The sequence below is a fragment of the Lissotriton vulgaris genome, chromosome 3_2, assembly GCF_964263255.1.
Source record: "Lissotriton vulgaris chromosome 3_2, aLisVul1.2, whole genome shotgun sequence".
NCBI lineage: Eukaryota > Metazoa > Chordata > Amphibia > Caudata > Salamandridae > Lissotriton > Lissotriton vulgaris.
The window spans coordinates 13,962,279-13,989,008 of record NC_141690.1 but is presented as its reverse complement, the minus strand read 5'-3'; the positions used below and the strand labels follow the sequence as shown (position 1 = coordinate 13,989,008).

Sequence of the window (26,730 nt, the reverse complement as noted above, 5' to 3'; positions counted from 1 at the left end):
CGTCCTACTGCCAGCCGGGCCAGGTTTTTCTTCGACCTGCAGGCATAAGCTACAGCTGTGACATCACAAGAGAGGGAGTCAGCAGTGACATCACAGGAGAGGGAGTGCTGAATTAGAAAGCAGGTGATCCAGTTGCTTTTAGGGCACATAAACAGTGGCCCTGGGAGGAGTTACACAACTCCATAACCTTAAATGGTTGGGGGTGGGGCAGGCCAATGAGACAAGGAAGGACTGGGTGGCAACAATTTGTTGGTCATCACAGAGGGGCAGGCCATAGGAGGGGTGCATTGGGCTCCTCTCCTGGCAGTAATAACACATGTTTAGTACTGCATTTGGTTTCACTTTGGAAAAAACCGTTATGGAGCTGAGCACATCAGAGTGCTCCTTATCTCGACCGTAGAGGCCTACGAGAGTGAGGTAACCAGCTGCGGACAACAATTGTACGTGTAGACTAAGAGGTACATGTACAGTTAAGCTTATGCCTGCATCAGGGTTTTCATCAACCGCTCCCACCCCTGCTTTTGCAGCTACAGTGGGGTGGGGTTCTTGATGGGCCTCCTATGTCTGCAGCTTTGCAGACAAAGGCTCATAATTAATTTGGAAGGGTGAGTGAGTGAAAGAAAAAATGGGTGGATGGAGGGATGAAATGGTGGAAGGATGCATGGTTGAATGAGGGAAAGGATGGACTTAAGAATGGAAGAGTGAAAGGCAGGGAGGGTGTGTGAGTGAAAGGGAGGGTGGATGGGTGTGGTGAATGGATGGGTTGATGGATGATGAGATAAAGCATGGATGGATGAGTGAAAGGGTAAATGGATGGATGGATGGATGGATGAGTGGGTGTGTGTCGATGGATGATCGAAAGGATGTATGTAAAGATGGATGATTAAAACCATGGACGGATGAGTGAAAGGCATGGTAGATGGATGTCTGGATGGAAGGCTGGATGGATGAGTGAAAGGGTGAATTAATGTATGCAAGCATGGATAGATGGATGAATGAGTGAAAGGGTGGATGGATGGAACAAGGGTGGATGGATGGCAGAGTGAAAGCGTTGATAGATGGATGAGCCAAAGGGAGGATGATAGATTGATGGGGTGAAAGGATGGATAGATGGAGTGAAAGGGTGGATGGATGGATGATTAGATGGATGGATGAATGGATGGTTGAAAGGGGGTGGATAAGGGAACGGGTGGATGGATTGGCTTGATGTATAGGTGTCCCTGGACCAGGGGCGGCTCTCCTTTATGGGCTCCACAGCTACACCACACCCTCCTTGTTTTGTGGTCCAATTTATTGTATCAAGAGTAAATAATTATTAATTCTTGACATAAATAAAGATAACATGCAGACCGGATTCGGGTCCAGCAACAAACTGAGGCAGCTAGTGACATTGTTTGATTGCTGACACAGGTGTATGAAGGTGCCTGCGCTATTCCAGCACTGAGCATGTCTGTGTGACTATGTGTGTGAGTTACAGTGAGAGAGACTCAGTGAAGGGGTGAGTGAGAATGAGTGGCAGTAAGGACCAGTAGGTGTGAATGTGAGCGAGTGAGGGAGAATGATAGTGAGTGTAACGGAGTGTTACTGTGCGTGAGACTGAGTCACAGTAAGACTGAATCATTCTGAGTGAGTGAAAATGAGTGGGACTGAGTGAGAAAAAGTGAATTAGTAAGACTAAGTGTGTCAAAGTGAGACAGTAAAGTTAGTGCAAGAAAGTGTGAGAGAGCCCTTCAAGAAAAAGCTCTTTGGAATTCGAGCCAAGGATTATGCCTCACCACTTTTAAAGGTCACCATTCGCCACTTCAACTAATGAGTGGTAAGTCATGCCAAAAGAGTAGGAGTATGACTTGATGGACCTTCTCACTTACATCATGTGTAAAGACCGCCATAGATGCTAACTTAAACCTATAGAGAGTGCTTTGGGAAATGTTAAGACACAGCTTTTATCATGCATAATATATGGGCTTTGTGAGCTGCCATAAAATGCAGATATTCCAAGCATGGCGGGGAAAAAAAACAAGATTTTAATAAAAACACGGAGGCTAATATTATCCCTCCCAGTTATTTCCCACCCTATAGTTTTCTATAATTCTTTGTGCAGGTCTAAACAAAGGTAAAGAAAAGATGCAAAGTTCCATTCAGATTACTAAAATCGAGTTATTTGGTTGAAGCAGGAGGTAGGTGAAGGGACTGTTTATATACAGCAGAAAAAGAAGGAAGATGGCTGCAGGTTCTGTGGGTTTACACATGTTTTAGCATGTTAAATGTGATTTACATATAACAGTTCTATTCTTGTTGCGGCTGTGTATGACAGCAATTAGGTAGCTCTGCATGATACTAACCATCGTGGGACACACGGATATGAAACCAGACAGAGTAGCAAGGCCAGTTTTGGGTACAAAGTTTACAACTCCAAAACCTTATTTTCATCCTATTTCTGCAGCAATCATAGCACCTTATTCACATCCACAAAGACTGATGCCTTGCAGCCAGAGTTGTCTCTAAACACACACTTCTGACTAACCTCCTTTCCTAGGTATTTCGCCCAACAAGTAACCCATCCTTAATGCCCAGCAGAAATAGCTGACCTGTACAAATTCACAGTACTGTATCACACACCACCACAATACAACCCTGTTAACAGATTCATAGTATTACCTGTTGCTGCCAAAAGGGGATCCCCACACCCCTTGCAGGCCAATCAATATGCCTTTGTACTCCTTGGAACCAATAGAAGAACGCCACAGCCTACGTTTTCAAATTGTTGGCAACCCAATCTATTCTACTGTCGCTTCCTAAACAGTTCCCCCCCTCAAGTTTCTCCAAATCCAATGTACCGCTGTCTTCCTTAAACCCCAAATGTTCTGGACCTGAATCATAATATTCTTGTCTAGGCAAAAGTGCCAAAACTCCCTGGCTAACTCTGCACATGACCCTGGCAACAACTCGAGACCATTTGCATGCAACTTCTTTCGATTTCTGACCACTTCTCCCCCCACCCCACCCCTTTCACCATTTCGCCACATCTTGCACTCCAAGCTCTCCTAGCGGGCATCCAATTCTATAGCTATCTCTGGAACCTCCCTGAATATGGCGTAGCCTTTACACAACTTGGTATTGTCCGTCCTTCATTCCAGCTCCTCCAGACTCCGAATTAACTTCTGCAAATGTCTCATTTATTGTAAACCTTCAACCTCAGTAAAGACAGATAATTCAGAGGAGCTCAAAAGATCACCTGAATCAATGCTGACAACCAACATAGAAGCCTCGAAAACTGGTTCAATTATACTACCTCTTCTACCATCACTCACTTGATCTCCCTGTGAATCTTTTTCAGTTTCTCTTTCAGTAACTTCAACAAACATTCCAATATCTGTATCTAAAAACTTGGTCTCGAGCTGTGGCACCATGCTCGATTTGGCCTTGTTCCTTAAAAATCTCAAATCCTGTATGAGCTTGTGGCCCCCATGCTGTGGGCTGTGATCAGTACACCGTCCAAATTTACAATCAATCATACACCCCTTGTTCTCACCCAAGTAATAACTGGCTGCAATCCTCTTGTGAAACACCACAATGGTGAAGTGAAGCTGAATGGGAGACATGTAATCCTCCAAATCTTTCCTCCCCCATGGAATCTCAGATAGTCGTTTATCCTGACACACTGTTGTCGTATCGGGTTCCCAAGGCCTACATGTTCCGAAGATAACCCACATACATTAGAAGAACTGTTGGCACGGAAACTGTAAAAGTCAAAGAACAAGTTTATTAGGACCCCATGGGGTGGTGGTACACTCATACAGCACCCTTCGGTAATGCAAGAGGTATCACACCAAACATCGGTGTGACCCCTTCTTTTATACAATTCTACAGGTAATAAAATGAACACGCGGCACAAAGTTACAGAACATTATGTACATATAAGGGCATATTTTGGAATACTGCCAGCTCATTGGAGGGTTTCAAACCCACTGGTCAGTTTGCGGCACATTCCTGAGGAGTGACTGGTCAGTGTGAACTGCGCATGTGTGGGCTTGACCAATACTAAAAATAGCCTGTTGCTGGGCAGACTCGAGTGGTCAGTGGAACGGACAAAGGACTAAAAGGCACGCTGGCCACGAGGCCGCTCATGATCTAAGATGGCCGCCAACACATGAAAAATGGCGTTTCTACGTATAGCTAATTTAAGCGGGAAACGTGTAGCAAAGCTAAGCGCTAACCCAGCCATCGTCAAAATACGACAGACGACCCTTTTAGCGTTTAGCTGAAGCTACCTCATAGTGGACATAATCGGGGTGTTCATCTTCTATATCAATTAGCATTATTTGTGTTACTTCTTTATGAAGCATCATTTTGTCATGAGCAAGAGCTCGTCTCGATGGTACACAAACTGACAAGCACATAGAACAAAAAACTGGGCCACATTGGATACATAAGCAAATGAAAAACAGAATTCCCACAATGACACATAGAATCGTTAACAGTTTCCATCCCCAGGTGGTGAGTATTGACCAGAACCATCCTGACAGAGTCCAAGTACCATTATCTGGATGTATTTCAGCCGCTATCTTATGTAGTTTAGTGATAGCATCATATACAGACGGTGAATTGTCAGGTATGTAGACGTAACAGCTACTTCCGATGATTCTACATGCCCCCCCACGGTCAGCTAACACTACATCCAGAACCATCCGGTTCTGCAGCGCAACAATTCTAGAAATCTGTACTTCTTCAGTGATATTTCCAAGTGCAGTTGCAGTATCATTAGCCACAGCCTCAACAACACGAGTTAGTCGTCGGATCTTTCGACTGTTCAAAGCTGCCCCAACGAAGGAGAACAAACCCAAATTAAAGTCCACATACTTCTGCAAAGTAGTGTCCGTTTGATCTATATCGTCCAAAACAACAGAACGTTTATCACGGTTTAAAACAAAGTCATGATAGAGGATGTAATTGTTGTGATACATTGGTGGGGCAATGAATACAGGCGGCAATACAAATGACACATAGCAAGTGCCTGACCACCCCAAAGGAAGCTGATGATAACCCTTCGTTCCACAGATAAAGTAAGTATTTCGGGATGTCACAAACGATATACCAGTAGGACTATCAAACGTGAGTGTGGTGTTACATTCACTTTTCCCAACAGAAATTACACCTTTATTACGTATACATAGGTCTGCTTTAGTAGCAATAACATTAATAACATGTGCATTTGATACATTGACATTTCGCTGGTTGCTATAAATTCGTGAAGCAGACACATTATCAGGGCGGTACTCCTCATATTCAAATCGAGTACCCTCAGCTTGTGGATACCCATCCCGGTCATGATGACACAATTTATTCAAACGAAAAAGCACTCCCCCTTTTGTGGGCCATCTCAAAGTAAAGAGGAGAGTATAAAATGCATTGCAGGATCCATTATGCGAAAACGGGAGAGGAATGAGTGGAGTACCCCCTTTCTTCTGATGCCCAGGCAACATCCCACACACCCAGCAAATTTGAAGTATTTGTCATATTGTGTGTATGATGTAGGATCTGAATAAAACTATTGTTCAGATAAGTCTGTCGGTGTCGTTCTTCGTGATAGGGCAGGGTGAAATGGAAATGTTCAGATGGAGCCGGGGTAGTTGGCAGCAAATGTTCGCGTACAGGCACCACAAGTTCAACTACCCAGGCTATTACCGCAATCACCACAATAGTCAGGACAAAGAGAATGGCACCCAAGAGTCTCTTATCTCGTGATGTAGATGATGCCACAGTTCTGAAAAGTCTTTTTGCAGAGTCTCAAATAGTTCGAATTGGTCACAAAGTTTCACATACACATGCGTGTATACCTAAAAAGAAAAAATATGGTGCTGAACTCCGAGGTAGCCGTTGTTTTCTTCTCCGGGCCAAGACGGGTGTCGCTACACTGGCAGAACTGATCCCCCCCCCCTTGGAATTCCCGGTTTCCGTTTCACAAACCTGGAGCGGTAACCAACCAGTCATTAAAAAAAAACAATAGGAGAACTCTTCTTATCGTGGCCCTAGATTATAACGCTCTCGCCCAGAAGCAGTGTGGTCCGGGAAGGCTCCCTCAACTTCGGCCGACGTCACAGCTGGGCTCTTTTCGTTTTCCAAAATCTCTGTATAATCGGTCAACACAACAGGATTTGCCAAATCAGAAGAAACACGACGGCAGTGGTTTGAATGTATCCACCGCTTCCTGTTGGTCACTCGTACAGCTGTCCGAGTGGCGAGAAGGACTTGCTCGGGGCCACGCCACCTCGGTTCCAAGCTATTCGTCCTCTCGAACGACCGAATCATCACGAAATCCCCAAGACGAAGATCATGGCCCTCTCCAGTAGAGTTGTCAGGGAGCGCTTCTCGAACCTGTTGATGAATAGAAAGCAAATCATTTGTTAATCGTGCCAAATAGTCGTTCATCATTACACAAGGCACATCATGTATCAATCGCGGCTTAGGCACCCCCCAGATGTTCATCGGCCTTCCGAACACCACTTCATATGGTGTGAGGCCCGTTCGAGAATGGGGTATTGATCTGAGGGAGAGTAATGCTAGCGGTAAGGCATCCGGCCATTTCAATGACGTGGACGCCACGATCTTAGCCAGTTTTAATTTCAACGTGGCATTGTACCGCTCAACAAGACCTGCCGACTGAGGGTGGAACACAGCATGGAGCTTCTGCTGAATCCCTAACCCCTTCAACACATATTCCACAATTTTCCCGACAAAATGAGGCCCATTGTCGCTCCACAGATATTTGCAAATTCCAAATCGAGGGAAGTACTCCTTGAGCAAAACCTTAGCTGTTGTCAAAGCAGTATTGTCTTTCGTGGGGAAAGCCTCAACCCATTTGCTAAAAGAACATACCACCACTAGAACATACTTCAGGTTATTACAGCGCTCAAGCTGGATATAATCCATTTGGAGTACCTAGAATGGTGCAGAGGGTGGAACGAACCCTCCTTTCGGAGTATGGGTCCCCTTTCCGGGGTTGTGCTGCAAGCATATCAGACAGGTCTGCACTACTCTCTTAGCAGTATTGGCAATCTCGGGATGCTCCCAAACTCGTGTCAATAGTCGAGTGATTGCAAGAGCCCCCACGTGTGCCAACCCATGTGCCATTTGGACCATCACCTGCAAGTAAGCTGCAGGCAATTTCCATTTCTCCATATCTTTACTTCTCCAACACCCTTCTTTTCCAACTTATCTTGTCCCTCATCACCCGAATCTTCAGCTGGAGCAGTCGGTGAAACATACGGAGGCGGCGACCGATCTAGTAATGAAAAATCATCAATTTCATTATTAAGGACAGGATAAAGCGGTCGACGAATAGGGAATTGACCCGTCGTTTGCAATTTGCGTTCCCGTTCCTCCCTCTCTCTTTTCTCCTGAGCCTCTTTTTCCTCAAGCTGTAAAGCCTTATCCCGAGCAGCCTTGCGCTGCTCTTTGTCCGCCAAGGCAACTTCACGTTTCATTCGCTCACGCACCGCTTTCTCCCACATTCGTACACAGTCAAACATGTTTTGTCTAGACCTGCGTTGAAACAGACATTGCTCCACAAACTGTACTTTTTGTAAATCGAACGACCCATGTAGTGGCCATTGCAATTCAGGATCCGACTTAGTGTACTTGTGTCAGAGTTTACTGTACATTATAGGGGGAAGGCCATGTTTAATATACATTTCGCGATTTGGTGTTCCCTCTGGGGAAGCCGGCTGTGATTCCGCTAACCTAATTGTGGTACCATTTCCAAGACAACACATCCCTCGAAGCGTGCTAAAAACAGGCATGTTCAAAGAGTATCACGAAAGCGTGACACCGTATAAAAAGGCACTTACAGTACTTCACACAAATGTGCCGCTCAGAGGAAAAAAACAAAGTTAGAGAAACATCTCTACATGCCTGCCTATGTGGAGTGCACTACACATATAGATTCAAAGTTCACAAATTCACAAATGTTAGCTAACTCAAGTCAAAGTCATAGATCACAATTTCGGCAAGCGTCCAAGGACTACCTCACCGATCACAAGTCATAGAACTCCAGTAAGCGTCCGCAGACTACCTTACCGATCACAAGTCATAGAACTCCAGTAAGCGTCCGCAGACTACCTTACCGATCACAAGTCATAGAACTCCAGTAAGCGTCCGCAGACTACCTTACCGATCACAAATCTTACCGAAAATCTCAAAGGTCCAGATTCCAACTGCCAAGGTCTTTTAATCGAATCAGCCAAACGGCACTTTATCCAGCAACACAGACGATCGAAACTCAGTCGGGGACTGGCGCCACCTGGAAGGTCAGATCGGAAGGAAAGGAAAAAACACTGTGGAAGCCAAGACTCGGGTCACTTAATGGCAGCGCGCGTCCATGGCGAGTGTCCCAACCTTCGTCACGACCTCTCCTTCGGGCATCCGAGTCACCGATGAGTCCCTTCGTGGTCGCCAATTTGTCGTATTGGGTTCCCAAGGCCTACATGTTCCGATGATAACCCACATACATTAGAAGAACTGTTGGCACGGAAACTGTAAAAGTCAAAGAACAAGTTTATTAGGACCCCATGGGGTGGTGGTACACTCATACAGCACCCTTCGGTAATGCAAGAGGTATCACACCAAACATCGGTGTGACCCCTTCTTTTATACAATTCTACAGGTAATAAAACGAACACGCGGCACAAAGTTACAGAACATTATGTACATATAAGGGCATATTTTGGAATACTGCCAGCTCATTGGAGGGTTTCAAACCCACTGGTCAGTTTGCGGCAAATTCCTGAGGAGTGACTGGTCAGTGTGAACTGCGCATGTGTGGGCTTGACCAATACTAAAAATAGCCTGTTGCTGGGCAGACTCGAGTGGTCAGTGGAACGGACAAAGGACTAAAAGGCACGCTGGCCACGAGGCCGCTCATGATCTAAGATGGCCGCCAACACATGAAAAATGGCGTTTCTACGTATAGCTAATTTAAGCGGGAAACGTGTAGCAAAGCTAAGCGCTAACCCAGCCATCGTCAAAATACGACACTGTGACCTCGCTTCTATTGCTCTTATGTGAAACAGTGCTTGAACCTCCTTATTTACCATCCTCATTTCTTCTGCTAAAACCTTATTTCACTTGGTTCTTGCTCCTGAAATGGCAGTGCTGTAAACTCTATCCAATACTAGAGGATTGCTACTTACCTAAGCTTGTGCTGGAGGACTAGCTGCTGCGTGCCTTTGGTGTACCGACGGCTGCTGTTTGGTGGGTCCTTGCAGCCTTTTGGGTCACTACGCTACATCTCGCGCCACCCGCTCCGCGGGTGCCGCTCGCCCCTTAATCTTTGTGGAAGCCTGGACTCTGCTGTGGGGAACTGAGGAGCCGCTGACCGCTGAAACCCCACCCACTGCTTCTACCGGGACTGCGAGGACCAGCCTGCTTTGCGGTGAGAATCGCCCGCAGCTGGTCCTCTTCCCGCCTCTCCCTCAGCTATTTCAACCGAGGGTTGTCTTTCCGCGTAGCGGAACGCGAGCGGGACGATATCCGGACTAAGCCCGGACAAAGGGCGGGCCCTCTGTGGCCCTCAGTGGCCGAAGTAGGCTGGGCTGGGCCCACTTATTAACATTTACTATTCTTCTTATTTATTTAGAATCCATTCAAGCCCTTATAGACTCTGTCAATTTCCTCAACATTTATAATTTGTTTGATACGCTTTATTTGCTTTGTCTTTTATAATGTTGAGTATATTTAAAATTATTTACTGGCATTGTGTATTGTTTTACCCCCTCTGAGGCATATTCTGAAATATGACGGCTAAAAAGCTTCGTTCTGGGAGATTGTTGGGGGGAAAGGTCATGCGCTAAGACAAGATCCAACCCCCTGCGAAACAAAGATGCCTCCAATCTCCAGTTGAAGGGCCAAAGCCAGATATTTCAGTTGTGGGAGAAAACGGTGGATAAGGACCCAGTAAAGGGGGCTGTCCCGGAAAAGACTGTTTTTAATAAGGGTGCTTGTTCAACTCCCTTGCATGACTCAGTGCCTGATCAGGTGAAGAAGGAGACGGAATTGGGAAATAATTTAAATGTAAGCTTACATTCTAGTTTGGGAGTTTAATCATCTCCTCCAATATTCTCTGAGAATGATAAGTGTTCAGCTCCCAACCTGGATAATTTGCATCAAACTAATGCCCCATTAATGTCCGAAAATTATAATCCCAATGTCTCGATAGGTCATCCTGAGTTAAGGGAGGTTATCAACGGGGATTCGCAGCCTTTGGATATCGACTTAGAGTTGTGTGGACGCTACTTGGTAGATGGGTCCATGAAATTACAAGAGGTTATAAAGACCCCAATTGGCGCTACCCCTTCTGGTTTACATCTCTACAGTAGTACTCCCTACCTCAAATCCCAAGATATATCATTTCAGACTAACATATCAAAGAGCCCGATGCTAAATATAACGGGGATTGATGCTATTAATGTTCCTAGCTCAAATTCATCTGAGAAACCTATATCAGAATCTTTGATTTCCTTGGAACATTTGTTATCTTCTATTTTAATGCTATTGGGTAAATTTGTGGGCAGTACAGATTGTGTATTGGAATCTGTTACACAAATTTTAAAGGTATTATTATTATTGAAACCCCCGGAAAAAAAATTCTGCACGGATCCTTGTATTGTTCCACTTCCTGAAAAAATACTGGCGAATTCATCTTGTTTGCCGTCTGAGAATATGCCGGTTGCTCCTGTCATGAAGGAATTATGCCCAGTTTATAAAACGTCTGCTTATAACTGTATTAAGGATTCTGAACTAGGCATTGTAATGGATGAAAAAAGTGTTGAATCACCAGATGCCAATGCCGAAAAAGTACTATTTCCCATTTTTGGGCCAGAATTCAAGGGGATGGAGGATGAGGTGAAAGTGGGAAAACTAAAAAAGATTAAAGGAAAAAAGAGGAAGCCTCTCCGTAGATTTAAAAAGAGGAGGCAGAGACAAATAATTTTCGAGGACTCCCAAGATTGTCATAACTCTCCCCCTGCTAAGGTTGAGATCGATAATGGGATTCTGAGGCATGATTCAAATATTTTGTTATTCAATACCCTGGTTCCTTCTGTTAAAATCAATGAAATTACCACCAACTGTTCTAATCCAACTACAGGAGAATTGGATGTAGAAGAAGAAAGGCCCTTGGTTCACTTTCCTGTAGTGGAAATAAGAAAATCTGCTCCTGTGGTATCAACCGTTCTCAACCCCACTGCCCCTTCTTTCAATACATTGGCAGAAGGGGTAGCTCCTGCTCAAAATTCCTCTAATAACTCTGTTGAAATCTGTACAGATTCATTGATTCTAGATTTCCTCCCATTATTTGATCTTGATTTAGTATTGAATAGAACATTATTGTTGAAATGCTTTAAGGACATAGAGTGTCTGAAGCTACTTCAATAAAATGATATCGACTTAGTAACGATATTAGGAACTGGGGCCATGTCATTTATCAGGGTAAGGTTCCACTCCAAGCTGATAGTGAATCTTATACTAAATCAAGCAGAAATTTTCCAGAGTCAGGGGATTGATGTGGTGCCCTTTCTGGCCACATGTGGTAATAACCACTATGAGAATGGCTATCAACGGGTCCTGGGTCAAGCCGGCTCTTCTCAGCCTTTCGAAGACTTAAAGATTTGTGTCTTAAAAACGAAACGGCTAGTGACACATGTTATCCCCGCACCACTGTCAATAAATAGAGGTATAATTGAGAATAATCAGCAATGGAACTGGTTACCTGGTGCCTTGTCGACCAAGGTGACAGACACCCAAAATTGTTTTCCCACCTTTAGCAGCTCCTTCACTGTTCTTTCCTGGAATGCCGCTGGCATTAACAACAATCCTGAAAAATTACAGTACCTCTTTTCCTTGAATGCCAGTGTAATTTGCATCCAGGAAACCTGGTGTGTTGACAAATTGAATGTAGGGAGAGATTACTTTTGTGTTGGAAGCGGCAGCCTCCCCTTCCAGCAGAGGACATGCAAAAGGGGGAATTGCGTGCCTTCTGACCAATAGAATAAAGTGGAATTTCTCCCACTACGTAGACCCCAGCAATCTTTTCCAGGCAGTGACTCTTTTTAGTCTAGATAATGTGGGAAAAAAGAACCCCTTTGTGATAATAAATGCATATATACCGCCAGACGATTGTTTTAATATTTTATTAAAACACGTTTTTGTCTTTATTAAACAAATCAAGGAGACAGTTCCTTCCCCCCACTTTTTGTTAGTGGGAGATTTTAATTGTAAAGTTTCCAACGTTAGCCTAGAGCTATTTAGAAATAAAGCCAAAGAGGAGGCTTTGTTGATTCCCCAAGCCCTTTTTCCAGGAAATATTAAAACAAATAAACGGGGTAAACTACTGTTGGAAGAATTGTATATTACGGAGGGGTTAATAGCTAATGGTAGGCTCCCGTCTGATGTCCCCGCAAATTCTACACATAGCTCCTCCCAAAGTAAATCAATTTTGGACTATGTAATCGTTGATCACTGTATCTTCTCTCTTTTAAGGGACTTGGTAGTTGTAGAGTCAACCTTCAGTGACCATAATGTGATTACGATAACACTTTCAGTAGATCCTCCTAAATCTGACCCTTGGTCGCTTAATGGTGATGTGGTCTCCTTTCAAAAGAAAACAGGCAGATGTTTTTGGGACTTTAAAGCCATGAAGGGTTTGGAGCCTGTCCTTGAAAAAACTTTAATTAATTTATATAATTGGCAGGGGTTGGAACTAATCTCTTTTGAGGCTTTTATGAAGGAGATTATCTCTGCAGTAAAAAAATCGAATTTAGCTATAAGAAAGATCTCCCTCCCTAAAGCAGTTATTACCCTCAATAAGGAAATAAATAAGTTGGTGAGGGAGCAATATCTATGTAGATCAGCAGAGAGATATCAGTAAATAGCTCTCCTCAAAAGAAGGAGAAGTAGGGTTAAGAAAAAAATCAAAAAAGGAAAGGAGGATTCCCTATGGATAGGTTTGCGGGAGGCCGCTGTCCAAGGAAAATCTAGACAGTTTTGTTCTTTCATTGGGGAGGGTTGTGGTACAAGAGTGAGTCCCCTCCCAATCCCTATCTCGGAACAAACCTGGATAGATTACATCACAAATTTATATGCTAGTAATGACCTGCGGGTGGAACTTAGGGGAATTGGTGAAGATAGCAATTTCTCAATAGAGTCCCCTTCCGAATCATCTATAGAATTGGCTATTAAGGATATGCGTCCCTCAGGAGCTATGGGACCAGATGAACTCCCGATATCAGTCCTGAAACAAGATCCAGTATCTTGGAGTAAAATCCTATTCCCATTATTTAGAATTTGCTTCACTAAAAAAATTATCCCATCATCTTGGAAGGGGAACATTCTGGTGCCCTTGTTCAAAAAGGGTGATAGAAACCTGCCCAATAATTATCGACAAATAGCCCTCTTAGACGCTATTGGGAAAGTTTTCTCTAAATGCTTGTTGTCTTTAATTAATGATTGGGTGGTTCTAAATCACATTTTGCCACTAGAACAAACAGGCTTCCGCAAGGGGCATGGAACCCTGGACAACCTCTCCGCCCTTCAGATTATTGCTGATAAATACATAAGGGTACGTGGTGGAAGAGTGTATGTGGCATTTATAGACTTCTCCACAGCATTCGATAAGGTTGATCGCCCTTTGCTGTGGAGAAAGCTATCTGCTCTGGGTATGCCCCCTCAATTGTTAGATATGGTCCAGGCTCTGCATACAGACATATGGTGTCAAGTTCTTCAAGGCGGAGAAAGGGGATTATCTAAGATCATTCCTTCAATTAACGGTCTTAAGCAGGGTTGCCTCCTTGCTCCACTGCTTTTCTCTCTGTATATTGCAGATTTACCCGCCTCACTCTCCTCTTGTGATGGTATAGCCCCAGTATTGGGTGGAAAGCCTATTTTGTGCCTGTTATATGTGGATGATATTTTAATAATGGACCTTATGCCTAAGGACTCGCCAAACGCCTCCATGCTTTACATTCGTATGCAGAAACTCTTTTTCTAATAATAAATGTAGCAAAGAGTAAAATTATGTGTATTTCAGGCAGGAAAAAACATAAGTATGAGAGCTTTGTCTGGTCTGTGGGAGGTGACAAACTTGAGGTGGTAAAGAGTTATGTCTTTTTAGGAAAATTAATCTCAGACACTTTAAGTGATAAGCCCCATATCGATAATAATGCCCGGAAAGCCTTATCCCAAGGGAGAAGCTTAAATGCATTGTACTCGGCAATGGCGAAAAGACACTTCTCTTTTGTTATTGGAGGTCTTCAGGGCAAAAATCCTGTCTACCCTCCTGTACGGATTGGAACTGGTCGACCTAAGGCATTGGGATTTTTTAAACGTGGTAGAAGGAAAATTATTAGGAGGCGTAACCTCCATTAATTCCGCTGGCACAGTGGCCGCTTGTAGACTTGAGTTTGGCCTGCGCAGCAGTTGGGTGCAGGGCCTGGCAGCTGTAGTGCGTTGGGTCGCAAGCTTAGCCAGAGGAGAAGCGGGGACTATGAGAAAACTTATGAAGGCGGAATTATTGGGAAGTTTAAGAGAATACTCCCTAATTGTTAAAAATTTTAGAAAGGCTGTTTCGCTTCTGCAGTTGGAGGAGAGTACCCTCTTTTCCTTATCTGCAGCTCAGTTAAAGACTCTCTTGAAACAGGCCTCCTGGGACCTTAGCTTCAGGTTGGACAGTGCCTCTATCCTTGTTAAGAAAGGTGTTAATCCCCTCACCGACTCATTTGCAAGGAAATTTGTGCAACCATATGTCGCCTGGAATTTGCCTCATGGCGTCCGGAGATTTTGGTTTCTCTTGAGGCAGGACTTGTTACCCCTAAATAATCTTTTGTCTAGATGGTAAGGGGTCCCTGCAATCTGCGACCTTTGTCACTTGTCCACTCAAGATCGAATGCATGTACTTTTTATATGTCCAGTGCTGCGCCCATTTCGCCGTAAGTGGTTAAGGCAAATATGCTTGCAAATGGGTATCTTAAATGCCAATTGTTTTATGCTTGCCTTACATAACCCCCCAAATGAAAGATTCTGTTTTAACATTTGTAACTTTTTTTAATGTTTTTTAGCTATTTATTGATGGCTTGCTTATGAAGTATGTATCAATGAATTATTCTGTATTGCGGTAAATTGTTGTAAACTGTCTTTGTGGTATTGAATGTATTTTTGTATTGTGTATATTCTTTTATGTGGACCTCCATGGAGTTCCAAAACATAATAAAAAATTGAATTGAATTGAATCTATCCAATACCCCTGAACAGTTTCCAATACCCATATATCCTGTGCTATCTCTGCACCTTATTCTAAAAATCGAGCAGGTCTGCCACCCAGTGCTATACGAGTAGTAATAAGGTATTTTCTTGAGCATACCTGTAGATCCTCTTACCTTTATGCCACCTCTTGTGCCTTGTGCTCAGGATCTCTTTCTTTGTGGAAAGAACCCTGCTGAACTCTGGAGTCTATATCCTCGTTCAATGGATGCACTAGCAATCCCTTGACCTTGGCTAGGAAACAGACCCACATTTTCCAGACAACTCCAAAAACCTTCCTTCCAAAGGCCTTTGTTATGTCCTTTTTCACTTTCTGAATGGAATTGAAAGTGCTTACGTACTTGGATAAATCCTTTACAAAAAGCTCTCCAAACAACTTGTCCTCACATGAGACTCACCCTTCCTTGCTAGCCAACTCTACTAGTTTTAGCTCGATCTTTAGAAGCATGCTCTTTCATCTTTCAGTGCAAATTGCTGCCTTGGCATTTCCCAGTAAATATGCAGTTTTTCGCACCCATTCATGCAACATCTTCACATTAATGCTTGCTTTCTTCAATTAAGGGATATCAAATATTCTTGTTAAAGGGCGTAGCGCATCTTGAAGACTATCCTAGCATCTTTTCAGTCCTTTATCCTAGCCTAGCCTTTCTGTGGATCTCGACCCAATTTTTGGAGCAAAGCTAACATATTTGGGTCAAGCTCAGGACTGACAGCCACCTTGCTAGACATTGTCTGACTTGGATACATTTACCTTCTTATCCACTTTTCCACATATAAAGCCACATGTAATGAAGGCAACCAACGTGGCAAAAGAGGGTGCTGGATTAGCAGTGGATCAAGCATATAATCCTCATGAGGATGAATCAAACCTTTCTCTTCCTCTTCTTTCGCTCATTTCATGCCTACGCCGGTTTAGCATCTTATCATCCTTCTCAGAATCTGAGTCCAAACCTGAACAGCAGGGATCTCAACATCCCGCCACTCGAGAATTTATCGCAAGCCACCGAAATGTAGTCAAGCTTCATAGCCTTCTTAGATATCATTCCTCTCCCTCTTTGATCACCTGTCTCTCTTTGAGACATAGGACCTTCATGTCCTATTCTCAACCTGAATAGGTTTGCTTCTCTGGGTCACCACTTTTCCTCAAGAGTGTCCACCTTTCTGACCTGTTCATCAGAACGTCCCGCTAACCTAAACTTCAGCTCCTCATGAATGCCTTCCTGTTTTTTCTTTCTCTTCATATATTACATTATTATGTTATCCACACAATCATCAATAGATTTCTAAGTTGCTCCACAAAAGCTACAAAAGCCTTGTCTACTATTGCTTGAGTTAACTGCTTCAATACCTTATCATCTGGCCCTCAGACATTCTAACTAACCTGACGACAACTCTCTAAAATCCTTAGAAGAAACAAAAGCCAATAACCTAAATAAAAAAAAATCAGATTTAATCTAAATTAGTCCTTCAAACCCACCCAGTGTCTAATTTAAAAAATCGCCCATCTTCTTGCATCTCTGCTCATCACAGAAAAGGCCTAAGTCCAACTGACACTTGGAGTATTTCTGTCATACACGGAAAATTAGTACCCATAACAAGGCAAAACATTCTACCACCTTCCCAGTGCACACAATAGACCTTGCATCTTACCTGCCGAATCCCAATTTGCACAAGAGACCCCATATTCTACGTCTCGCTCTCAATTCATGCAACAGACTCCAACATTATTGAGATTCTAACACTCTGCCCAGTGCCCCCACAGCAGAATATTGGGATGTGTTTTTCAGGGGGACAAAGTTATCAGAGTAAAATAAATTATTGTAACTGTAACAATAAACTGATCTTTTATTTGAAGATTTGTGTACAATAACAGATGATGGGTGTATTTTGGGTGATTTTTCTTTTACTTCAGTTTGTGACCATAGTGCCAATAAGTTTAGGTTTCCACTTGTCTTTGGATATCATGGAGGGGTCTCAGATATGTTAATTGATGGTTGACCAAACAGTGAATAATGATTTTGTTGTGTTTATTTTTTCTGTGCTTTTCCTTCTGTTTTCTCTTCGATTTCTACATTATGTTACACAGTACAAGACTTAAAGTGCAAAAAAAATAGCAAGCAGTATTTCATTTTTTATTCAACTGAATCTGTATTGAGTTTTGAAGCAATCAACAACCCACAACAAATAAGCAGGCCCAAAAATACAAGAAAATGAAACCCTCCGTTATACACCACCACATCCCACCTTAACATGCATTTCAGCGTAATCCTCAATACTCCATCCGTTTTCCCCATATCTGTGCATGCTTTTTGGAGCACCCCTTAGCCGTGTATACGGTCTACTTTTGAGTAGTGCGCCAATCCATTTCCTGCTTCCAGGGAGAGGGCAGCCTCCACCATTTGGCAATATCTCTCTTGGCCAGAACCACCCTAATCCCCACCGAAAGGTTATCTCCACTGGCTTCTCAGACCACTTCCAGAACTCCAAATTGAATGGACAGCGGGGAGATGTCAATAGGACTTCCCAGAACCCTTGATAGGACTTCACTGTTTCTACCACAGTACCTCACAATCATTGGACATTCCCACGCTCTGAGATAGAAGTGAGCTAGCATCCCTAAGCAGCGCCAACAAGCCGGCGACTTCGGCACACCTGCTCGCCAAAGCCACTTTGGCGGTTTGCAGGTCCTATGCAGGTAATTGAGCAGTGAGGAGATAACCTACACACTCGATGCCATGCGGGCATCCGTCCAGTCACAATCCTCCGTGGGCCCCACCCAATGTTCCCATCAGGCCCTGAGGAACACAACCAAGTCTGGGGAGTGAACTATAAGGGATTTATACATTTGTGAAATCCCCTTCTCTCCAATGGGGCATGGGTGCCATAATAATCTGAGGCTCCAGGTGGCTACACTCAGGAACATTCCCCAGGGAGCTGTGGTGTTGATCCAGGGTATGGAGCAACTGTGGGTATCTAAAAAACTGAGACCTGTGTTGGTCAAACTCCTCCTGCAGCACATGGTAGGACTTAAGGTATTTGCTCTTCCAGACGTCCCCCACATTGAAGATCCCTATCTAGTCCCATTCACTGAATCCTAAGGAGGAGACTTGATGTAAGCACCCTCTTTCTACCGAAACGCCGGATTACCCACCCCCACTTTCAGCCACTCATTGAACACCAGGATCTGCACTGCCCAATAGTAAAGGTGTACATCCACCATAACCAGCCCCACGTCCCAAGTGGATTGATGGCATTTCCCATATGCTATGCAGGAAGGTTGGTTAAGCCACAAAAAGACCTGGATTTTGGCCTGCACCACCAAGATTGCGGTAGCAGCAAGGGATAGATTTTTACTGTGTAGGGCAAGCTGGGGAGTGTGATAATTTTGAACAGAGTGGTGTGGCACAACACATTAGGAAACAACTTAGCCCATCTGGCTAGATCTGTTGTTAACTGAGACCACAACAGTCAAATATTTAAGCCCCAAGTTAAACCTGGCTCCAGGACCACGTACATCCCTAGGTATTGGAAACTCACTCTGCGCACCGTAGGCCCTTACTGACCATTTTGCATCAATCTGAGGTCCCCTCAGTGGGATCAAGACAGATTTAGGACAGTTAAAAAGCCCCAATGCATCCCATAGAAACCAAGGATCTGCAGCACCAGAGGAATTGTGAGCGACGGGCGTGAGATATATAGAAGCACATTATCCACATAGAGTGCACTGCAGTCCTTCGTCACCACCCCCAAAGTCAAAATCCCAGACCTGAGCATCCTAGTGGATCCACACTGCCAGTGGCTCAGTCGCCACAGCATACAAAAGTGGCGGATAAGGTGCCTGGGCTCTGGGGTGAGCGTACAGCACCCGCACAAATGCCTGAAATGGGGGTCCCAGAATTACCCTATCAACACTTCCTCCTGAAAGGCCCAACAAAGGCCTTTTCAAAATCCAACAAAAGGGGAGCAGTTGGATCCATGGCAGAGAGAGATGTGTGAGTGGCATATGCACCCTGCGGAGGTAGTGCCTAGTGTTCCTGCCTTGCACAAACTGTTATTGATCAATGTGGACCAGCTGTGGGAGAACAGTTATCAGCTTTGCCAGAATTTTAGCAAAGACTTTCACCTCATACTTAATAAGCGTAATTGGGCAAAACAATGCACACTGATATATAGATTGACTGGTCTTGGGTAGAACTATGATGGTCGCTAAGTCCAGCTTGGGAGGAAGCTGTGCTCTGTGTACCGCCTCTTGATAAAGGCCAAGAAGGTGAGGCATCAGCTGGGCCTGGAACTGTTTGTAGTATTCCCTGTGGAACCCATCTGGACCTGGAGCTTTCTCTCAGTTCATGTCCGAGAAGACCATCACGATCTCCTCTGGCTCGAGGGGGCGGTCCAAGTCAGCCCTCTTGCTCATAGGCACTGTAGGCATAGGGGTGTCAAAGACCGAGGGACGAGGTGCTTCCCTCTGAGGTCTCTCACTGAGGGCGTATAAATCCCTATAAAATGCTGCAAACACAGCCACTATATCCTCAGCTGTTTCCGCCACCACCCTCACTTCAGATTGAATAGAGGGGATATATTGGGTGGCCAGTTTCCACAACGCAAACCAATATAAGAGCTTACCTGACTTGTCCCCCCCACTCATAGACCCTGGGTGTTGAGGCCATCCAGCATTGGCGGTCCTCTTCAAGTGGCAGCTGTTGGAGTGACCTACACTTCAGAGCTAGTTGGTATAAATCAGCCCCATCCATATTAGCAAAGCATTTGCCATCCAACCCTAGGATACTGAATTCTAGTTCAGCGCTCTGTTGCTGCTGAGCCCACTCTTGCCCCCTCAGGTACGATCACACCAGCCCTCTCAAAACAGCCTTACCGTCCAGCCACACAGTACTCCGAGAGTTCATGGTACCCCGATTAAAGTCAAAATAACCCCCACCTATTGGGCAAGAAAGTCCCAAATTTCCTTCTGCTGCAGAAACCAAGCATTAAGTCACCACATTGGGTGGGACCCCACAGGTTGTCTTCCAAAGGAGAGTCATGGGGTGTGATCTGACATACCACGGGGCTGAATGAGAGAGCAAGAGGTGCCAGGAAGTTCTGTTTCTGGAAGGAGGATTAAGTCAATATGGGTAAGGAGTTATGAGCAGTAGAGTGATGAGTATATGCCGAAGTTCCAGGGTTCCATACCATCTAGGTGTCATAAAGGCCCAGCTCCTCCAACCAACTGTGTAAGCGCCTGCTCTCCCTCCCTCCCGGCTGTGCCCAGCCCCAGTGAGTCTTCGCTGGGGACCATAATAATGTTAAAATCCCTACCAATTAAGCTGGATCCATGAGAGAGCTGGAAAATCTGCAACCATAGGTCTTCCATCGTATTGTGCACCAAGTTAGCAGGAACCTATACACTAATGAAGCAGTGTTTGCACCCGTGCAGCGTACCTTCCACCAAAACATACCTCCCTGAGTGATCCAGGACGGCCTGAGAGGCTACTAATGGGAATTTTTTGTGGAAGAGCACTGCTGTGCCGCTAGATCCTGTAGTGTGTCCAGCGCGAAATACTCTATTAAACCCATATCGGGCCAGGAAGGGGCAGCTGGTGCCATGTAGGTGGGGTCTCCTGCAAGAGCAGGACTGCAAGGCCATGCGGTTTGCAAAGTGGAGCACTGCCCCTCATTTAATCAAATCATTTAGACCGTTGACATTCCACATCATCACCACATCCGGGGCCATCACCTGGAGTAAGGGTCATTGCAGCCAGTATTGCCCCTAATGGGAGTATGTACAAGAAGTGAGAACCCAGCTCAGGTAGGAGTAAAGTAAGAATATAGTGTGCCTGTGGTACCCCCTCTTGTCATTGAACAAAATACAATTAACCTGAAACAATAACATCAAAACAATAATTGCCCATTCCCCAACAACCCCCCACCCCACACTTCCTCTCAGAAGCATCTGTTGTCCACCCCACCAAACGAGAAATGAAACTTAGGCGAAAGTCTGCTCCCCGCATGGTTTTGCGCCAACCCATGATAATTAAGGAGACATTGATGCTGACAGACATTTGTGTGTATGTTTGTGTGTATAGGCATTTATATAGCGCACTACTTACCCGTAGGGTCCCAAGGCGCTTCGACCGCTGCAAAACCCTTCCTGGCTTCCCTGAGAGATGGTCCCTTAATGGGTATCTCCAGGGTGAGACCAGGCATCCCCGGCGGTCTGGTGGGGCCGTTAGTGAAGATGAGGCAAGCTAATGCCCAGAGTTGCCGAGTGTGATCGCTGATCAGAGTGGGCACCGAGGCGAGAGAATTATCGAGTCCGCTGACCCTGGTCCAGAAACCTGCCGCGCCGGGAATCGAACTCTGGTCCGGGCCGTCCTCTGCTCTTGGGTCTGCCGCTTCTAACCAGTGAGCCACACTACCTGAAAGAAAGGAGTCAGGATGGCCCTATGTCCTGTCCATCGAGTCTGCTGATTTATTTATTTTATTTATTTTTTAAATTTGTAAGGCGCAGACAGCTACCCAAAAAGGGTTTCCCGGCGCCAAGACACAGCACAGAAGAGTGGCACGGGTTTGCGGGGTCGTTCATGTTTAATGATCGAACAACCAGGTTTTGATGTTTTTCCTAAACCTAGAATAACTGACCTTCTTGCGAATGTGGGGCGGAAGTGAATTCCAAAGGGTCGGACCCTGATGAGCAAAGGATCTACCTCCCATTCTAGAGAGTTTGAACCTAAGCACACAAAAGTTTGCTGCTGATTGTGACCGTAGGTTTCTTTTGGGAATGTAGGGATGAACTAATGCCTGCAGGTATTTAGGTACTCTGCCTGCTTTTATCCTGAACATATAGTCCAGGGTTTTAAATCTGATCCGGTTTTCCACCCTGAGCCAGTGCAGATCACGCAAGTAAGAGGAAACACTGGTGGTTTTTGGAATTTTACATAAAAGTCTGGCAGCTGAATTTTGGACAAGCTGTAACCGCCGTATGACCGCTTTATTTGCATCTAGGTATAGGATGTTCCCGTAGTCAAGCCGAGGTGTAACAAGGGCATTGACTACGGTTTTCTGGGTGGAGATGGGCAGCATCCACAGGATCTTTCTAAGCCACTTCAGGATGGTAAAACAAAGGCCTACAACTTTACTGGCCTGTTGTTTTATGGAGAGGGAGCTGTCCACAATAATCCCCAAGTTCCGTGCTTGGGTGACTGGTGTTGGGAGATTTCCCATCTGGGAAGGCCAATTTGAGGCGTTCCAGAGATCTCGTTGTTTACCCAGAAGGAGGATCTCTGTCTTTTCTCCATTTCATTTTAGCGGGTTGTTGGTCATCCAGCTGAAGATGTTATGGAGACCTTGCTTGAGGAGAGACAGGGATAGTGGACTGGATTCTGACAGAGAGAAAATGATCTGTGAGTCATCCGCGTATGTCATGAGGGTAAGTCCAGATCTATCCACTAAGTCCGCCAGGGGTCTAAGATAAAGGTTAAAAAACAACAGGCTCAGGATAGAACCCTGCGGTACTCCGTGGGGGGTGCTGAACAATCCAGACCACGCTATGGACGATCTAATTTGAAACGTCCGTTGTTCCAGAAAGGACCTGATCCACTCAAGAGCATCGCCACAGATCCCATTTTTTCCTAGCGTGGTTAGTAACCTTTCGTGCGACACGGTGTCGAAGGCCGGGCTCAAGTCGAGGAGAATAAGGGCAACCGTTTGACCGTCGTCAAGGAGTTTCCGGATGGTTTCGGTGACTCCCAGCAGAACAGTTTCCGTGGAGAAGCCTGCTCGGAATCCGGACTGTGACGGATGAAGGAGAGAGTTTTCTTCAGTGAACAAAGTAAGGGCAGAGTGAACGTGTCTTTCCAGAAGTTTCGAAAAAGCAGGGAGAAGTGAGATGGGTCTGTAATTTGACAATTTTTCGGGGTCTGCTGTAGGTTTCTTCAGGATTGGACTCTTCAGTAATGGACTCACCATGGCGTGTTTCCAAAGTGTGGGAACTATAGAGAGTTCCAAGGAAGAGTTTAATGTGTCAACAATGATGCCAAGGGAGGGGGTGTCCAATTGTTTCATTATATTGATAGGAATAGGATCACAAGGGGAGCCAGATTTGATGGTCTTGAAAATGGACTTTAATGTGTCAATCGTAATGAGCAGCCAGTGTTCTAGGGTCTGTTTGACCCTGAAAAGTCACGAGACATCATCTGGGCTGGCAGTTGCTGCGAAGACACCAGTCCCTGTGAGCCATGTGGCCTTGACCTCGAGAGCGGTCTCCCACCCCAGAGTCCGGGTCCACCACAAATGCTCACTAGTCCTGTCTCCGCAACTTTCGGCAGTGAGCCAGTAACCCAATCCACCTGACCCCAGAGGGCCCCCTGCATGGGTGGGTTCCCCTATCCTGGCGCCAGATTCATTGTCAAGGCCCACTGTTCGGTCTTCACTCCTATGCTGCTTCTGGTGTGTCAAAGAAAACAGTTCTAGAGTTGTATATGACCTGTAAGTGCAGCAAACATCAGCATGGATTTTGGATTTAGGGCGTAGAGTTTCACCTTAACCTTGTCATAGGATTTGTGGGGCAGCTGCACTTGGCGAGCCTAGTCTGGGAAAATAATGATCCGTTGTGAGTCGGGAAATGGGTTCCTGGCCCGGCAGACCTCCTGTAGGATGCGGTCCCTGTAGTTTAGTACTTTGGTAATAATTGGACAAGGTGGGCCACCAGGGGGCAGCCTGGGTGCCAAGGACCTGTACACCTGTTTGATCACAAAACAGGAGAATAGCTAGGCAGAGGGCACCCAGGATAAAATCCAGGTCTCAAGAAATTGCTCCAGTGTCGTCCACTCCACCCCCTCTCTGCAAATCCCACAAACTGTAAATTACAATACAGAGTGCGATTCTCATCATTTCATTTATTGTTTACTACATAACCTTATTGCTGGGACAAGAGGAGGAATGAGCTTCCCTTAACACTCCACCTGTTTGCTATCATTCAGGAAGTACAAAAACCGGTTGCCCTAATCAATGTTAAAATGGGTAAAACAGATTCCAACTGAAGGTAAATGAATGCAAAAAAAATACAGAATCTAATTCGAAATTTCTTAACATTTAACTAAAATAGCTTAATAAAACATTGCATCTCTTTTTGCTTAAACAACTGTGGTAGTAACCTGTACATGCCAACTCCTTGTAGCCTGAATGATGATCTCCCATTCTTATAACACAATCACTCTAAGTTAGTCTCAAAGCAATATTTCACTTTAACCCACGGTGTCATATAATTTTACGATATATAAACCAATTTGACAGAATGTGTCTTAAAGAAAAACCTGAAGACATTTGTATAAATTGCATTCCGCAAGCCATAGATAACACACCAAAAGCAACCAATCTCAAAATATGTGACAGACAACTGTCAATGTACATAAGTGAGAGAGCTCCGCGGATTTAACACTCACTCATGGACTTTCAGATCATATGTGGAATCTGGCAGGTCAGTGTTAGCCTTTCATTCCTCTGGAGTTGATAAAATGAATCACATTGATTTGAGTAGTAACAAACTATAATTAAATGTATAGAGACAATGCAATTTGTGCAGTTCACTACATGAATAGTCCTCATTATTAATTAATGGAAAGTGAGTGATGCAGATTTGTTTTCCCTAAACTTCATTTGGTCTTGTTGATTTAAGCCAATCATTAAACTCATGTCTGTTTTTAGTTTCAGAAGTGAAAAATGAAGAGTTCATTAGTATGCTGACAGAACTGTTGTTTGAATTGCATGTTGCTGCCACTCCAGACAAACTCAATAAGGTCAGTACAGTGTGACTTTAATGTCCTGTTGGTAGTGTTGTGTTCTTCTGGTGTGTTACATATGCAAGTGGAAAACCTTTCATTTCTTGGAGAACAGAGATCTTTAACCTACTACCATCTTACAAATGACCAGGTTTTAAAATATTTTTGTCAAATAGTTTTGGTTACCACTGGAAGGCGAAGAGATAAGAACACTGGAGTAAGTTGTTGTATGCAATTCCACTTTTTACGTTGCTGTTAAAATTCAAACCTATATGAGTTAAATATGCAACTGGTTAGATTTAAGCAGTTCATTATGAAAAGCAATCTTAAACCAGGACAATGTCACTTCACCACTGCTGCCCTGATCTATTAACTTAGCCATTAAATGGTCTCCTTTCCATTCCTTCCAAAGTCAGGACTGTGAGATCTCCCAGAGTTAACACATCTCCATCAGTAAACAAACATATTAGAAAAGTTATGCATTGAAAATTCTAACCTAGTACATCAGTACTAATATGTCCCCTATTAAGTAGAACTTTGAATCATTACCCTGATATTAACCACTTGCAACTGTTTTGCCGGATTCCTCCTGTCTTAAAGTGTATGCTTGTCTACACCTTAAGCTACTTCTAAATATGTCATCCACCAATTCCAGTACCCTTCTGGGTCCATATCGTGTTTCTTGGCTCTTCTGAGTTCTAGTCCTTGATAAATAAGGGTATAGCATGCAATTGCCAGCTTTCATACGCCTTCTGTCTAGTCGAATATACAGCATCTTATTTGGCATCTTATAAATCATCATCTTACTCGATTCTCTTGCAGCAATAAAGCTTTAAAGAGTCTTGAGTGGGACCAGAAGTATAGTTACTGTGTGAACTGCATGATGATCTGAGCTCCTGTCTCTCAAGACCCTCTTAAAGCTGTTTTTTGGCATTCTGCTTCTCACTGCCTCTGCTGACATTGCCCACTTCCTCCATTTGTCCTTTGTGATTCTAACCACTGCGTTCAGTTCTAGGCTACCACTGCCATCTGAACGTGGTCTGGCTGGGGTAACCTGTCAGGCTCAGCATCCCAGGCAGTGCCTGTTCATTCTCCCCCCTAATGAAGGTTAGAGGCTAAGGAAATGTGGGACTCTGTAAAGGACTGGGCAGAAATCAACACATGGATATGTGTGTGTTTTTGTGTGAATTCGCTCATATAGAAGTTTAAATACAGACAAGTAATTAAACAGTAACTGCATCCTGCTGTGCTCATCCACTTCACTTGTTCCCTGTGAGACTCCTTTGCATGCTTGCACATATTCCGTGACTATGAAGCTATAAGCACAAATGAGAATAATGATGAAAACACCAGAAATGGGCCTTCTGATGACACATCACGTTACGCGAGTTCAGAGGAACTGACTTCTTATACAGATGGCTCGAAGTACTTGAAAAGCGCTGCAATGCCTCAATTATAGCAGACTGGGTGCTATACAAATGCCAAATTACATCAATAGCTAAGAAGCCCTTTTTGTGTTTTATATTTTGGAATTTTCAGTGCACGCTGACATCAACAGAATGGTGCATTATGGAACCTGAGGTAGCATCCCTGCTTCAGGCCAGACCACTGGGATTGTTAATACAGCTCACCTGTGATCAAGGCGTCA

The 26,730-nt window shown here is 44.5% G+C and overlaps 1 protein-coding gene across 1 annotated transcript in view; it reads left to right on the top strand.

Moving 5' to 3' along the window:
* FAM114A1 (family with sequence similarity 114 member A1) overlaps window positions 1-26,730 on the top strand; it is a 226,055-nt gene that overhangs the window by 130,323 nt on the left and 69,002 nt on the right. The window contains exon 9 of the mRNA XM_086963982.1: window positions 25,009-25,100. Within this exon, the coding sequence (XP_086820108.1) occupies window positions 25,009-25,100 (92 nt within the window). The remainder of the gene's footprint in view (window positions 1-25,008; window positions 25,101-26,730) is intronic.